Source organism: Magallana gigas, chromosome 5, assembly GCF_963853765.1.
Source record: "Magallana gigas chromosome 5, xbMagGiga1.1, whole genome shotgun sequence".
Lineage (NCBI taxonomy): Eukaryota > Metazoa > Mollusca > Bivalvia > Ostreida > Ostreidae > Magallana > Magallana gigas.
This window is the reverse complement of record NC_088857.1, coordinates 41,557,716-41,575,697: the sequence shown is the minus strand read 5'-3', so window position 1 is coordinate 41,575,697 and position 17,982 is coordinate 41,557,716. Positions and strand designations below refer to the sequence as shown.

Genomic DNA, 17,982 nt, shown 5'->3' with positions numbered 1-17,982 from the left:
ACATGTTGAATTTCAGCAAGTATCAAATGTGAAAAATTATATGATATATAATGCTGAAAATGATTAAGCAATGTATAAGAAAACCAGAAACTAAATTGCAGTTAAACCAAGAGTATAGAAGATGTATTGAGTTGATATTCAAAGAAACACCTGACATGGATAAAATGTTAAAAAAAGGAAACACAACGTTGTGATTCCAGAAAAGTAAGATCTGAGAAAGTTACAGTAATAGAGAAATGTTTATAAACTTAAAACGGTAAAGGCTGTTTGCATCTAAACTTCCCTTTAAAGAAGACATTTCTTCTAGAACTTCCATACCAAAAAAATGAGGCCAATCCTGAAAGAATAAGTTAATATAGTCTCATCTGGCAATATTACAAAACGCTCTGGTAAAGTCCAAAATTGTGTCAACAATGAGGACCTCTCGTTGGATCTAGACTCGTTAAACCTCCGAGAGTTCGACACAAGTAGACTTAGCGTGGAGTATAATTTAAAACGAGTTTGATGATGTATTGTCTGATTCTACCTGACGATGAATACATAGATAGTAGGCAATGAAATAATACGATAAAACGAGGGATTAAACTAAATATTAGATTATCATTTTAATCAAGTAGCTAATGAGTAACTCATTTAAGTAACATGTACGTAAAATGATAATCCAAGACGAATGATTGTCAACAAATAGATACAGGGAAGGGGGCTAAAATAGGATGTGCTTGCTGCCTAATTCCATTCGATACTAGTATATTATATTAAATAAATGTTTAAAAAACAAATACTCAGTGCAATATTTTCTCTTTATTAAAATCAATTGTTTAACATAAATAAAGACGAAATAGGAAGAAAATCAACAAAGTGTAACAAAATTTGTCAAATTAAACCACTTTCTTTGTATATATAACAAAAAATAAGAATATTAAGTATTTTATCACAGCAAAGATTACCATCTTGAAACACTGAATAAATATCTCTGTATAATGTGTGATTAAAAGTAAGATACACATATAATACATTCAAATATATTAAAATAAAAATATTCTGCACATTATCTAACTGTGTAAGTATAAACAATTCTTTAATGCTTGAGTAGTCAATAGACCCGAATATTTTTCCCGATGTGCAGGGAACAGTACGATCTATAATTGCCCGAGGCCGAGTCAATAAAATTCACTTATAACGTAACGATACATTCTCAGAGATATATCGAAGGAAGCATATCGTGAGGTCAAAGTTAATTATGACCTCATATCATGACGTAGAGACAAGTGACTTTCTACAAATCGCTGTGAAATCAATCGGGAAGCCTTAACATACCCGCATTCTGAAATACGTTGCCTGTCCAATAGATCGCAGTCTATTGACCGGCAGTTCAATAGTAAGAACGGTTTCAATAGTTGAGAAAACTGCATACACATACAAAATAGTAGCAAATATTTACTAATAATATGTAATAAAACAACAAAATCCCTTTGATTAGGTAATAATAAGATATATTTAAAAAAAAATAACCTTAACATTCTTTAGTACAGAATTGAGAAAAACAGAAGATAAGAAATAGTGGCGTTGTGTTTGTTTCAAATCTAAATATGTTTCATTGCCTGTTTAATCAATAAATATGTACAGCACATTTGCTAATGTAAATTCTTTTAATGTTTATTATCAAATGGTTCTGCTTCTACAATCATGAATAATTTTATGGTACAATATTAGCAGGAACTGTTGAATATAAATAAAGGAATTAAACGGGAAAAGGCAATTCTTTCCAAAATGAACCAATAATGATATTTTTAATAACACTGAATTAATCATGAAAAGAATTTGGGAATATTCCTTTCGGTTAACAAATTGCTTTAAATACATAGAAAATCTCATTTTATGTCAACAAAGATTACATTTCATAAACTTAAATTATTATCATCAACTTATTATTTTATCTTAAATCAATGAATATCTTAATCTGTGTTTCTTAAAAAAATTATTTTACAGTTACTTAAATACACATTTATTTCTATGAATTTTGACACTTCATTAATTTGACATGCAATTGTCAAACTGGTGAATCTTTCTGACATTTTCTTTCTTTTTGTATAAATATTTCAAATGAAACATATGAAACTTCCAAGCTTTAATTTAAAAAAAAAGTAATAGATCAACATAAGTTCTGTAAATTGCCCATCATCTATCAATTCCTTATGTATCATTACTCACTGCTTTGTTTTATTACATTATTTAAATGAACTTCTATATATAAAGTGACTGTCCATGTAACCAATCTCAGATCATATACATCCTTCATTGGAATAAATTAATGATCAAAGTACATAGTAATAGAAATAAATTATAAACATTATTCATATATTGTTGACCTTTCCTTTATTGTAGTACTGATATTGGGACTATTATCTGTTTCATCATCATTAACTTGGACTACAACATCTATATCAGTTCGTCTATAGCGCGCCGGAAACAAGAAGAGTAGAACAAATCCTAAAAGCACACTTCCTGCTAGGAACCAGTTCATCCAACTCGTTCCTGAAATCACACAAGCTTTGAGTTAGATTACGACCAAATTATTTTTATTTTATGGTCTATATCCTCTAGTCAATTTGAGTTTGCCTCGCGTGATTTTCTACATCTAAATCAATTTGAAAGTATCCACCTTTTATTTATCAAACAATGATGGTTACAATAATTATGGCATACATGTAAGTACCTGTCATTCTAGTTACATAAGTACACGGTTCTTTGTCAAAAAATCCCCATATCATCTTCTAAAATGTAATATCTAACAAATGGCGTTTCTAAGGCCTCGTAGAACATTAGATATTTTTGTTCAAATTGTTATTTTTTGTTCTCTGTAGATGAGTGATGTACATGTGATAAATATCTGCAACATCATAATTATATGCAATGATAAAAACATACCTATGTCTGGAATTAGAAGCACCAGTAGGAATATGATTCCAGACAGGTTGATCAAACAAGTAAGTAGTCCCCCCACTATCCCTTCTGACACAGGGAATGCCAACTCAGATCCCATCTCGAAAGCCAATGGAAGAGAGGCATTGATTAACATTCCTCCGATGATTGTTGCAATGTAAATTTGAACTGCAAGGAATGATAACATTTAATGTTAGTTTTGGGGGAGTTTTGTATTTTGCTTAGATGAAAATGTTTCTCACTGTTACATATTAATTTAGTAGATAACATGTAACTGGAATTACAAAACAATTTACAGGAAAGCAACTGCAAGCTACATGTGTTCAATGTTAAACACAGTAATTATTCTACAAAAGGGGACATTCTTCACGCAAAATTGCCCAAAATAGCATTTGAATAATGATTTTTTTTCATTTAAAGTGTTGTCCAAGTCACCAATGATCAATTTATTTCGTACTCTTAAAGATGAGATATGCACTGATACCTTTAGAGATAGGTATGATTCCAGAGCTCATGAGAGAAAACCAAACGTAAGCTAGAGTTGCTGCGCCATTCATCAAGATTAAAAAGAACTTTGTGTTTCTCAAAAATATATCTGAAAATCTACAACAAAATGTTATACATGTTTAAAAAAACATGACAGAGACTCTTTCAGGCACTGAATGATTAAAGAAAAAAAGAATATATGCTCCAGCGAGTCATACTCTGTAGATTTAAATAAACAATACCTTCCAATAAGAAGCCCGGACACACCCCCAGCAATCGTCATGTAGAACCCCAGCCATCCAGCTTCACTCTGAAATTGTTTGAAAACAACATTTACAATGTAGATATCAACCAATTCCTTGCACATACTTCATATTGTGAGGTTTGTAAGGATATACTATTAAAGGTTGTCAAAAAATACAGGTTTCCAGAACTGTAGGAAAAATTGAAAGTTGCTTGATGATTACTTCCATTAAATCGTTATTTGAACAAAGGTATTAATCAAGAGATACATGTAGGAGTGCTATAAAATCCACAAATTCTCAATTCCCAAAGGTCTGAGAAAGCATTGTAAGGGTTTTATAGTGATGATGTTGCTTCAATCACAAAAACAAATCTTAATCTATGATCATTCTGAAATATTACCTCCTTTTTCCTAATTATTTTATTGTTCTCACTTGATCTAACCCAACTGGGTCCAGTAGCACATCCAATACAGCTTGCCAACTTCCAAACACTCCATTGGGTATGGCAATGGCGAAACACAACATGATGAGAGATCCATTCCTGTTAATGTTCATTATGAAAAGTATAACATAATTTCAGATGTTCTTCATTGAAAGATATGTGAATATGGAAATCAACAAACAGTTATACAAGCTAGGAAACAGAAACCTGGAACAGACTATAATTTATATGACTGCATAGTAGCACTTGTAAAAATAGTACAAAATCTTCATACTTATATCTGAATCCAATTGGACTTCTTATTTATGAATTTACAGTACATTTGTCAATCTACTGAATCGTAACAGATTGTTTATATACATAAATGTCTGCATAGCTATTGCAGTATATTTTTTAATTTACCTTTTTCAGATACACTCAGCACACAAACTTAATGTAACATAAAATTACTTTTAGCATTCAAAACTTCAGAATTGCAATTACAGTCAAACTTCGTTATGATCTCAAACTAGATGAGACAGTTTGAAAACTTACAGATATCTGAATCTTCGAGACATCAGGGGTAAAATACTTATTAATAAAAAATATTTGGTTGGGACTTATAAATCACTTTGACATATCCATTGTATTCAAGATATCAGTGTTTATATGTATGACTTTAAAAGTAATCATTGCATTAACTAAATACTGCTTTTAGTCTGTTAATACACTTATGATCATAGAATACAGCAGTAGAGCAACAGGAGTTCATCTTGCCTTGTTTGTTTCTTTTTCCTTCATAATAATTGTTTATCTACAAAACTACGCCCAGAAAAAAATCTGTATTTTTGCAAAAATTTACAAAAAATGAGAACCCTAAAATATATAAAAATCCACGTTAGTACAAGTATATAGTTTGATAACACTTAGATTATTATCCATACCTAGCCACACTTCTAAGAGATTCCTTATAGTTGGTTCTCTGGACAGAAGCAGACGTACTTGGTGGTGTTGGCGGTTTGGCGGGAAGATACAGAAGACTAAACAGAAAGAGCAAACCAGCGAGGCCACATTCTGCCAAAATAAACAGTACCAATAGTGACATTTTGATTTATTTGTTTTTATCAATGCCTATTTGTGAAAAGACATAGAAAATTTTTGAATTCCATGTAATTGTTAATGGTTAAACATTTTGCCATTGGTACTTCTATGTGTAACATCACTCAAATACTTTTTTGAAAAAAGTAAAAGAAAAAAATCAAAGAAACAAACCAGAATACAGCATATTCATGATGTCTGTCCTCATTGCAACCAGATTGGTTACTTCTTCATCTGAGAGAAAAATGTATTGATATTGATAACATCCAGTGTTTTGATACAATATGTTTGTTATTGTTGCCCAGGATTTGTAAGTCAAAGCAGAGGAGATAAAGATAAATGGAAAGAAAACAAATTAAAATAAGATTAACTATGTATTTTTATGAATGTCTAGACCCAATATAGTTCAGAAAAAAGTGTGCATGCACGCTGTTTGAATGAACTGAATACTACTGGTTTTTCATTGCTCTAATTTTTTATTGACAAAGTTATAGATATGGGAATAAATTCAAGACTGATTCAAGGTGATAATTTGTAGCTCTTATATTTTTCTTAATTTACAAGAATTAAAAGTGTTCACATTGAAAATTTGTTTTATAAAGGGGTTATATATCGAATTTATACAAGTGTTTGAGGGTTTTTTTTTATAACTTTAACAAATGTTGACCTCCGGGTTTCAATAATTGATTTGTCATCATTTTGGTAACCACCAGAATCAAAACCAAAATACTATACAAGAATGTAATCCTTTTGTCATGTCAATGATGATATTTAATCAAATGTTTTGCATACATAAAAAACATTTCATCAGCAGCTGGCCCAGCTTTAATTATAGTCCTTTGCAAATTTGTACTTAAAGAATAGGATATGCTGTAATTCAAATTGAAAAATTTGTGTGCCTCTTGGCCATAATTGATCAAAACATTATTTTTAACAAGAAGTATTCTTTCACTATTGTTCTTTTTTAATTTCTTATACACATCTATTCAAGGAAATCCAATGTTGGTATTGGCCTCTGGTTCTATTTTAAATGATTCAATTAAATGATAATCCTGTTCCCAAAAAATAGTTATCGCACATCAGATGTTCGGAATTTCTGAATATATTATTATTTCTTCCATGTATAAAAGGAAAGACATGAAAGACAACTCTTAGTACATTATTGAATATCTGCAGCGTGAAAAGATCTTCCACATGCATGTAATATCTTTTTAAAACTTGGTAAAATTGGAACGTTCAAGCTCATGCTTCAATAATTGTTTTAATAGCCCGACTTTATCTCTTTTTTGCGTTAATTTCTTTTTCATGTCCTGTATTTTGCGATACAGCATTTGCGTCTCTGTAAGGTGATGATATGGGTCAATGGTGAATTTAATATTACATTCAGAAATGTGTTTTTCCTAACCATTTTTGCCCTTTTTCTAAGGTAAGATGTCACATTAAATTTACCCTTCTTAAGGGATCCATCAGCAATTTACTTAAAATTTACTGCAGACTTCATTAGTTGTTTGTCATTCTATCCTTATTCTTGATAGATTTAACATGAGCAATATTCGGTTTGATATCTAAATAAAGAAAAATGAAGGGGGGGGGGGGTTAAAAAAGAGGGTAAGCTAATTTAAAAGCAGAATTCAATCTGTTATCCGCCTATTCTAATGTAGACTTTCTCTTTAGGCAAAGGTTTGAAATTACTTGAATCTACATTAATAGTACTTCAACACAATTGCTGATGTAACTATAGTAAAAGAAAGATTTTATAAAAGTTTATTGCTGAAGAGTTTACATCATACCGTTGAAAGAGGGATATTGGAATATCCTTATACCAAAATCAAACAAAAGGTCGTTCCGAGAACAAAGTTGTATTTTTATCAACTACAAAATGAGACTTACCTGCAATATATTTTCTTTACTACATATCAATGTTATAATAAAAAAATTAAAATGCAATCAAAAGACTGAAATAAAACGTATGGAAATGGCTTGAATTAAAATCTTTCTGTATTTTATTGGGGCTCAATTGTTTCAAACTAAAAACTGATTAATGTCCATAATCGTTATGAACTAGAATACTACATGTACATAATGTATCGATGTTTGTAAAACACGCACTCTTTTCAAATTACGACCACGTGAAATATTCAACTACAGCATTCTTTATTATTTTTCAACTTAGGTTGAATGTTTATAACCAATAAATTTCTAAATACATACAAATTTGCAGATTAAATCTATTTATATCAACCGATCGACCTTATTAAGACACATTTTAGACAATATTCATTCATCATATCTTGCTGGGTGTCCCGTTATTGTGTTTCTGTTAACAGAGTCGTCATATTTGTCTTCGGCATTAACATGGACGACGACATTATCTATGTCAGTTCGTCTATAGCGTGCTGGAAACAAGAAGAGTAGAACAAATCCTAGAAGTAGACTTCCTGATAAGGACCAGTTCATCCAGCTAGTTCCTATAATTAAACAACAAATATGAATTGCATTTTTGATATTATCTATCATAAAACAATATACTTTTATAGATTTGGTTATGATGAATTGTAGAATTGTACTTATTTACAGATTTTATGCTTAATTAGCTTAGAATGAGTCTTTATTTTGTCGCAACTTCTATGTATGGTTAAGTCATCATAAAGTATTTGCACTTTAGCACATACAAAGCATATTATATACAAATAATATTTCTGAAGGATTTAGCATGGGTGCAATGTCCATCTCTATTTCATCAATTTAAAGTTTGCAGTTTCTTATTCTTTGCAGCCGTATACGTTGTACATGTGATGTTCAAATACAACATTTTACATGTAATGACAAATCATACCTATGTTTGGGATCATAAGAACGAGTAGGAAAAAAATTCCGAAAATCTCCATGAAACATGTCAAGAGTCCCCCAACTACTGCCTCCGACACGGGGAATGCCAACTCAGATCCCATCTCGTAAACCAACGGAAAAGAGCCGTTGATAAACATTCCTCCGATGATTGCTGATATGTAGATTTCAACTGCAAGAAATCATATTTTGTTGATTTTTTACCATCTTTTACATCAAATGTGACAAAGTTTCTATATTTTTATAAAATACTCTACTAAAATACGATAAGGTAACTTTTGAACAACCGCGTCTGCACAGTAATTTTAAATCGTGGTATCATCTAGATAACAAGTGGTGATCACTATCACTTGGAAACGGAAATTCAATCTTTCAAAAAACGTATTTATTGATAAAGAGAATGATAACACTTACTCTTAAATTCATAAACTTGAAACAATGATACCTTTAGAGATAGGTATGATTGCAGAGCTCATGAGAGAAAACCACACATAGCCTAGGACTGCTCCGCCATTCATCAGGATTAAAAAGAATTTAGTGCGTCTCAAAAATATATCTGAAAATCTGCAACAAAATTTAAAACAGATAACTATCACAGCTATTTATGAATTGTCATTCAACCCGATAAACATGATTACAAAAGATGTTCGTGTCCAAAATACCTCCCAATAAGAAGTCCAGACACGCCTCCAGCTGCTGTCATGTAGAATCCTAACCATCCGGCTTCACTCTTAAAATATTATTGAGAAAACACAGCATTTCGCTTGTATACTTTAGTCTAAGGGGACAAATTAATTTTCTTTGCTTGAAGTTCAGGGTCCATAAACTGCTTATAAACTGTCTTTATGCTTTAAGATTTCAGTATGAATGTAATTTGCTAAACCCCGACTATAATTGTAATATTTTTGTATTACAGAGAAAAATGAATCCTTATAGACATTCTAGATCAACTTGGAAAACAAAACCCTAAAAAATAATCCTTTAACCTTTATAATATTGGTTTTCGCGAGCCAGAAGGCAATCTGGAGACATTTGTACTTACTTGATTCATACCGACTGGGTCTAATAACACATCTAATACAGCCTGCCAGCTTCCAAATACTCCTTTAGGTATTGCATTGGCCAAACCCAACAATATGAGAGATTTGTTCCTTTAAATGTTTTGAGAGTATACTCAATTATTGAATAACACGCACGAAGATGTGTTTCTGCGAATGTTGCATTTTAAACTGCAATAGCTCAATCGTTGCTGTGTCTAAATGAATCTTTTCAATGAAATGGAATGGGAATATCGAGAAATCGGTACAAGTGTTTGGATTGATAACAACAATACCCATACCTAGCCACACTTCCAAGAGATTCCTTGTAGTTGGTTCTCTGCACAGAAGCAGACGTACTTGGTGGTGTTGAAGGTTTGGCGGGAAGATACAAAAGACAGAGTAAAAAGATCAAACCAGCGAGGCCGCACTCTACCAAAAATAAACCGAAGCAATCCAAAGCCTTTTGTTGAATGTGACATTTAAAATTGATAGCTGCTTTTATTCTGTTAATAATGCTTTAAAATATTAGTGAGAAAAACAATGTTGACAGAAAATTTTCAAATATATACTTAATTTTTCAACATTTAAGTACATATTAAAGTAAAAATATTTTTTTCACAATACATACCAGAATACAGCAAATTCATAATATCTGTTCGCATTGAATCCATGTTGATTACTTTAACTAGAAATACCACATCATCATTTAATAATTTGAGATTCACAAATTTTGATTATTTACCATTAGTGTCGATGTTTTATCAGCATTTAAAGAAGTAATCTACAGGCAAGTATTTGATATAATGTACTGACGAAGTAAAGAACAGATTTAAGAAGATATTCATGTATACACTTTAAGCTTTCTGTGTCAGTTGTCACACATTCTTATGAAATAAGTTTTCTGTATTCGTAATACTAGTAACTATATTGTCGTAGGGCGATCGTCGCAACCTTTATTACTAGTATCTAGAGTTAGAGGCACTTTAAAAAAATACTTTTAATTCTTTTATTGCGATTTTGATATCTTTATTTTCTGATTTCTGCTCAAGAGGAGATGCCTAAAGTAAGTATTTATCTTATAATTGAATTTCAAATTTGACGGGTTGCTTTTCTGTTGTACTATTTGTAATAGTATACTATTATCAAGTTAACAAAAAAATACACGACGCTTGATGTTTATTTTATTAAAATTGAATATGAAACATTACAGATGACAACGATAACAGAAAATATTTGGTATGAAAAATTGTAGCCTGTTTTCATTTTTAAGAAAGAAAGACATGAAAAGCATTGAATGTTTTCGTACCTGAATGATTTGATGTATACATGGCTGTATCTGAATTCGAAGATGATAGCCTACACAGAGAATTAACATTATTTACATCAGCATAACGTTTCTATTAACTATTACAGAAATTGTCAAACAACTGACCTACTTATGGATTCAATATCTGCAGTAAAGCCAACATCACCCGTAGAGTTTACCTCCAAAGGGGATGGAACCCATTCAGATCCTAAAACCATGAAATGATTGGCATTACTTTTGCGCATTGTCATTCTAATATTACACGTCTGATCTATATATCACTAAAAACATTAGATATGATGACATGTATGCGAAAAGTGATTTGAAAATGTCCAAATAAGGATTAAATGAGGGGTGTTGCGTATTTTATGAGTCGCTGTCAGGAACCATTGAGTTTAACTAAGGCTCTTTTTTATCTAAAACTTCAAAATTTTCTCGAGGTTTTCCCGATTAGCAGAATTAAGATCTTTGAAGAAATAATTGAACTGAACGGGTTATAGTTTAACCGATATACAGAATGCTTATAATTTGACCGCAGACCAGGCGATATTAATTATTTCACCAGTCGTATTGTTATGTGTCAGTTTCTAAACTTTGATCGTCTTCTTCGTTTATAAGGTTTCATTTTTAATTTCACTGACAATCGAATCATTATGATAAAATCAAAAATATTTCTTATGTGTGAGTCAATTAACGTAATGTTTCTTTCCATTTTTTATTTTAACAAAATTCGTAATTACTGTGATTTTTGTAATTTATTTTTAATCATCAATTTCCTTGGGTAAACATTATGAAAATCTACGGATTAGTAAAAGAAAAATAGTATCTTTTAAAAAAGAATAATCTATGCGTCACTCGTTTTGTGACTTTCAATTGCTTATAAGTTTTTGTATTCCATTTCCAATGTTAAGTTCATGCAATGCTCACTGACGATAAAATTTTATGATATATATCTTGACCAATTTATTGAACAATACAAAATTTTCGAAAAGGAGAAAATATACAAGAGGGTCAGAAAAATGACTGCATGCCGTAAACATAATTATCACATTCTCAACATTTTCTATTTTCCATCATAAAACATAAAAAAAATCTTTTTTTCTTAGCTTAGATACCCTGTATTTACAAAAAGAAAGATATTTTTGTAGCTTTCTAGTATTTTTCCACATACTGACTATTCAAGTCTTTGTAATTCACCTATTATTGATACTAAAATTCTTCATGACAAAAAAGATTCTCACCAATGATAAAGGAAAGTCCAACGCCCATGTACATGAAAGTTGATGACACTGCAGTGGCTGTTGCACGCTCACTGAGTGGAAACCAAGTGTTGGCCACTAATGATGGTCCTGCAAAGGGCACTATTCCTCCTATTCCATTCAATACTGAACACACATAGGATAACCTAGTTGATTGCACAATTATTCCATCATATAGCAAATGTTAAAGACATTGTTGTTGATATTCATTTACACGTTCAACAGTGCAATAAAAAAATTCAGAAATATGCTTTTATCAGATTTTTGTTCTAATTTACCATGTTGCTGCTTCTTTTTCATACGTTATACATCTCAATCCTGTTCCAATGAATATCAAAAGAGTACAGCCAAGGATTGAAAAACGTAACCCTGTAATTCAAAGAAAAAGTTACGCTTCATGAAGTCAGTAAAAGAAATCTGTTTATGCATGCGAAAATACAAAGAGAAATAAAAGAAGCAGATTTTACACATTTTATGAATCATGTACGTGTATTCTGTGTAAAGGACTAAATCCATGTTTAGTCAAAATCGGCCTAACGTCAAAAGCAATTAATATTGTATTAAAAATATTCTAAAAAATATTTTTGCAAGCAGACGTTTTGGCGGGGAAATTCTGGCATGTCAAAATAGTATCAGGTCTAGACTAACGCATAACACAATTTTTATATCATTTTGATCTAGTTTAATTTTTGAGATATCACAGGGCCATATATAGCTAAACATGGATTTAGTCCTTTACATTAGGGACAGATGTATGAATATAAACTTAGATGGAGAGATGCGTGAAAATATACACGGCGTATTTTTGATGATTCGGTTTTAAAACTGCATTAAAACTTTTAAACACAGTTTTTAACCTTCCCTATGTTCTGTTGATAAAGAGTTAACTTTTCTTCCAATTACAATTTTAAGGGATTCCATACACAGCGATATCGATCCTCGTTTGCCTATTAGGCATAGTATTTTTGATGCGGAAAAATTACAAACTTTAAAAAATTGGTCACGTGACTTCATCAACAATAAGGGGCCCCTTGGATCGATAACTATGTAACAAAAATATGAAAATACCTTATACATTTGTATTTTTACAAAATGAAGTTAATAAAGTGAAGTAATATAATTTAAATCATAGTACATCATACACATATCTAACCAGTGTGAATTTATCATTTTTCTTATGCAAAGATTTATTGAAAAAAAAATATGAAAACATTTCTTGGTCATAATTTATCTGCAATTTACAAATATAATAGAAATTGACAATTGTGATTATAGAAAATATAAAATGCAAAATATAATGCGATACTATGCGTTAGGACTTGCTTCTACAGTCACAGCTCTTTTTGTCCTATACCGCATGAATTTACGAGGGCCAGGTCGCCCTCTAGTTCATTATATTCTAATACTAATTATACAATATTAATTTATTATTATTCTTATTTTACAATTTACAGCCTTTCAGAAAGAGTTCTAAGTATACAATAATCAAAATTGACAGTTTGTGCTTGCTGATTTACAAGGATAAAGCTTGCAAGCGATGACCTTAAAAATAAAATTATGCCTTCATTTGTGACATTGTCTTTACATTTACATTTCATTTTGTATTTAAAGATTTGACATGCAATGAAGGATACTACATTGTTTAAAACTACATTGCGTTGGTTTCCATTATAAATAAAACCCAAAACAAGATGTTTCCAAGCAATATTGATTTTAAGTATAGCAGAAACCTTTTTCCAGGTGTTTTTTACAAGTATATAATCGAAAACCATATGTTTTGTATTTTCAATTTCTCGACAATACGTACAATATTAATCAATAGTTTTATTCCATTTGCTAAGGTATAGATTATTTGGCAACAGATTGTGCAATAATTTAAAATTAAATTCAGCGATGCTTTTATCATTAATTTTTACAATTTTTTCATCATATATTTTTCGCCAACACAATGAGTTTATGTCGCTAAATTCATTTTTCCATTTACTCTCCATGATAGGTTTTTTGGATTTGTCATCAAGTAGTATTTTGTAGAAGAAGCCAGATTTCGTTTTACCGATATCTTTTATTTCTCCTTGTAATTTAAAATGAAACTCATTTTTGATATTCATATATCTCCTCCTGCTTGTATCATTATGTATTTTAGAATGAAAAACGTTTTGCAGTGTTAGATATTCACAAAGATAATTTCTTTTTGATTTTGATATAGTAGCTATTTCATTGAGCGATTTAAAACCATAATCATTCACAAGGAAAGCCGCTTTCGTACCAGTTCTGAAAATATAAAACTTTTCCTTGTATTTACCAAATATTCTGCCGTAATATTTTGTCCATAGTATCAATGCTTTATGGAGTTTTGCATTCACTAAATGCAGTAAATACCTCTTTGTAGAATTGTGAAAGTCCTTTCAGACAATTAAAATCAGAAGTGTTTGTTACATTTGATTCTAGGATATATTCGATTTTCATCTTATGATTTGCTAAACGTGCATTTAAAAATTTACTTAAATTACTCTTATTTTGTGTAAGTTTTGATATCCAAGCTGCTTTATTAGCTTTAATTTTGATTTCTGGGTCAATTATTCCTATACCCCCCTCTTTTATTTCTCGAATTAATGTGTGCCTTTTTACGCGTTCACGATTGCCCCATAAAAATGAAAAAAATAGTTTATTTAATTTTATAATGTAGTCATGTCCCGGATTTTCTAAAACCGTTGCAGTGAAAATGATTTTTGATAGAATAATCGAGTTTACAATTTAACATTTACCAAAGATAGTAAGTTTTCGACATCTCCACGAATCCAGTATCTTTTCAAATTTCTTTAATTTACATATCCAATTTTTGTCGTTACATATAGTTTTGTTCAGTCCAACATATATACCTAAGCATTTTAAAGTACCTTTATTTATTCTTACTTGATATACGTGTGTTTGGTGATCTAATCTTTCCTTAAGAGGTCCTAAAATGATGCATTCCGTTTTAGTCATATTTAAATTTGTGCCCGACATTTTGCCAAAATTTTTAAAAATGTTTAGCGCATTTTCCAATGATAATTGATCTTCCAATGTAAATGTACTATCATCAGCATGTTGTATACATTTAATTTCTTTTTCTAACGAATTAATTTTTAACCCTTTTATATCTCCACAATTCTTTATTTTTAGATTCAATATTTCCATTACGAATAAAAATAATAAGGCTGATACTGGACAACCCTGTATTATTCCACGTTCCATTCTACATTTCCGTGACCGCCAGCCATTATTTTTCACATAAAAACATGGGTTTTTGCAAAGTATTTGTATCCATATTATTCAGTTCGGCCCGAAATTGAATTTTTGTAGTGTTTTAAACAGGAAGTTCCATTCAACCGAATCGAAGGCTTGATGAAAATCAGCGAAAGTAATATATATGCCATCTTTGTTATTATTTCACAGTACTCTAAATATCTTATATAAGTCTAGAATTATTTCCTAAAAATCTATCTCGTTTGATATACCCTGTTTGGTTTTCATTTATAATATTATCCATTACTTTTTGTAGTCTTTTAGCAAAGACAAAAGCTATGATCTTGTAATCTATATTAGTTAAACTGATAGGTCTGTAGTTTTCTATTTTTTCTAGAGACCCTTTTTTTATATATAAGTGATAAAATTGAGCATTTTTGTGTTGTGGAAGTTCACCTTCTTCGAAAGAATGTATCAGGGCATTGTAAAAATATGTTTTTTAGTGTTTCCAAAACATTTTATAAAATTCTACTGGTATACCGTCATTGCCTGGAGATTTATTTTGTCTCATATTGTGAACTGCCTCAGCACATTCTTTTAAAGTGGGAAAAATTTCAATTATTTCTTTTTCTTTATCTGATATTTTGTTTTCAAGATTTATTTCACTTAAGTAGTTTTCAATATGCGCATTCGGGACATGTCTACTCGAATAGAGATCATCATAAAATAAGTAAAGTTGTTTTAAGATTTCATCTGTTTGAGTGTATATATTTCCATTATTATTTACCTTATTGATTACATTATGAGATTGGTGTTTATTTTCAAGCCTAAGAAAGTAGGACGTATTTCTTTCCCCTTCATCGATCCACTTTGCTCTCGATCTGATCTGTGCGCCTTTCGCTTTATATTTGTATAATTCGTCTAACTCGTTTTCTAGTTCTCTCTTCTTTTTGACATTAATTTGTGCACAATCACAACTTTCAATTTTTTCAATTTCCCTTTCAATCAGTTGAATTTTATTTATTATTGTTTTACCTTTTTGTTTACAAAAAAAATTATACTTCAATTTCTTATCTGTATTTTAATTAAATCCCATTTGATATGCGGATTAATCTCATTTTCTATTTCATCTGGTAGGTTATTAAAAAAATCATTCATTGTTTTAACATAATTTGCATCGTGTAAAACAGATACATTTAATTTCCAAAAGCCTTACGAGATATGTACCAGATTTTAAAATAAATAAACTTTTATGTGTATACATGTACTGTGGAATCATTTTTATTCGTGGGGGTCAGTGTTGGTGTGTAGCCAACTTTATTCGGGTTCGTGGGGTCGTAATTTCGTTGGTAGCAAGTTGGTAGCAAGTTCTTTTTCGTAATTAAATATTAAACCTATGCTTTCATATTGTTCGTGGGGGGGGGGGGAAATTCTTGGATAAGGGTTATCCACGAAAGCCACGAACATTGGTCCTCCACGAACAATGATGATTTCACAGTATTTGTCGCACTTCTTCGTCCTCGTGCAGTTCTAAAGCGGCACGTGTTGTCCACATAAACAGAAACACAGTGATGGACGTAGATAGAGTATTATCGGAGTAAACGCTTGATTAAGGAGTTTGATTTTTATATACCTGGTACATATTAAAACTTATCTGTGATCAAATACCTATCAAATATTTAAGGTTAGATGGGTCATATATACCTGAAGAGTCTACATCACCCGTTAACGACACTGCTCTAACATTGATCAAACTAAAGTTGAAAAATTCTAGCTGAAGTTCAGAATAAAATTAATAGCCTAATGGGTTAAATGGCTATTAGATTGGTATTGAAATTAAAATACAAGGTTTTTTTTAATTTAAAAAATGAAATGTGCTATTTACAGGACAGTCGATGAAATGGCCTATCTAGAAATTATAAAATACGTACCCAGTTTTCCCATCAAGTAACAAACAGGAAATACTGTGACAAGGTATGCAATGTTTCCCATATTGGCAAACTGTCCTATCTGACTGTCACTCCATCCAAACACAGCCTTTGCAGACTGTGTAATAGGACCCCATGTGTTCCAAACAAGATTCTGTGTGAAATTAACCATCCCAAACATTGTCAAAACGTACCACCGTCGAGTGTATACCTGCAGTTGCCCATCCGCGGGCAGAAGAGATGCGGTAGGATCGTCCGTCTCTTTATTCATGTCTCACTGGCAATCGGTTTGCCTGTTTCACTTTGACTTTAAAGAATATAGGACAAAATGATAACGTAAAGCTGTTCTTTTGGTTTCTGTTTTCATTAAAGTTCATCCATGGGGGAAAAGTATCAGGTCCTATCTGACTGTCAGTACATCCAAACACAACCTTTGCAGAGTGTGCAATAGGACGCCATGGTAGCTGTGACCCAATGTAAGATATGAAATGTAGAAAACAACTACAACAGTAATTCTCGTTTATTATCGACAGAGCTTGAGGAAAAAACACCCTAATTTTATTACTTGTTGTGATCAGGGCCCAGATGTTGCATTGACAACAGTTATGAAATACATGAAATCGGATCGCGTCCGATATTTTTCATGTTATTTCAATAGAATAGATTAACAACACCGTATTGGCAGTCTCTGTCATGGCTTTATTTTAATATATCAGTACATCATAAACTATTCAATTGTATGCAAAATATTGCAAATATAGCAATAGAGTAAGTTAAATGATCAACATCGACTTTTGGGTAGTTATGATGTTAGATCTTCAATGAACCAAACAATCAACCAATCAAGATGAATCAATCAATGAAATCAATCAATCAATAATTCAAACAATATTTCAATCAATCAATCAATATGCAAATCAATAAAGTATAATCAATGTTTTGCTTTAGTGAATGTCTCAATATGACAATTAATGTATCAATTTAATTGATTACTCAATGTATTCAATGATGACAATCAACCCACTGCAATGTATCAATAGAATTATTCAATTACTCAGTGTATTCAATGACTCACTGTCAATCAATGTCTGAATGAAACAAAGTGTCAATTAAAGTAAGCCCGATTATTGGCCACGGACCTGGAAGTAAACAGAATCCGGGGCAGGCTTAAGCAAAATTCGTTA

General features: G+C 31.0%; 2 protein-coding genes across 3 annotated transcripts; both read right to left on the bottom strand.

Annotated features, from left to right (window-relative positions):
• Window positions 1-781: 781 nt before the first annotated feature.
• On the bottom strand, window positions 782-7,572 carry LOC136275703 (solute carrier family 49 member 4-like). 2 transcript variants are annotated; one of them, XM_066085473.1, is made up of 8 exons: window positions 7,444-7,572; window positions 5,368-5,427; window positions 5,040-5,169; window positions 4,107-4,215; window positions 3,672-3,739; window positions 3,428-3,546; window positions 2,929-3,111; window positions 782-2,535 (listed from the first exon to the last, which is right to left on the bottom strand). In XM_066085473.1, the coding sequence occupies exons 2-8, from the start codon at window positions 5,399-5,401 to the stop codon at window positions 2,351-2,353; spliced, it is 828 nt and encodes a 275-aa protein (XP_065941545.1). In that variant the 5' UTR covers window positions 5,402-5,427; window positions 7,444-7,572; the 3' UTR covers window positions 782-2,350. The 2 variants fall into 2 exon arrangements, with proteins under 2 accessions (XP_065941545.1, XP_065941544.1); XM_066085472.1 differs by lacking the exon at window positions 7,444-7,572 and having other exon boundaries at window positions 5,368-7,034.
• Window positions 7,331-17,349, bottom strand: LOC136275702 (solute carrier family 49 member 4-like). Its single transcript, XM_066085471.1, has 12 exons — window positions 16,802-17,349; window positions 11,924-12,014; window positions 11,628-11,791; window positions 10,513-10,594; window positions 10,387-10,436; window positions 9,709-9,765; window positions 9,380-9,509; window positions 9,083-9,191; window positions 8,703-8,770; window positions 8,486-8,604; window positions 8,030-8,212; window positions 7,331-7,661 (listed from the first exon to the last, which is right to left on the bottom strand). Exons 1-12 carry the CDS (start codon window positions 17,067-17,069, stop codon window positions 7,471-7,473), a joined length of 1,512 nt encoding a protein of 503 aa, XP_065941543.1. The 5' UTR covers window positions 17,070-17,349; the 3' UTR covers window positions 7,331-7,470.
• Between the last annotated feature and the right edge of the window lie 633 nt (window positions 17,350-17,982).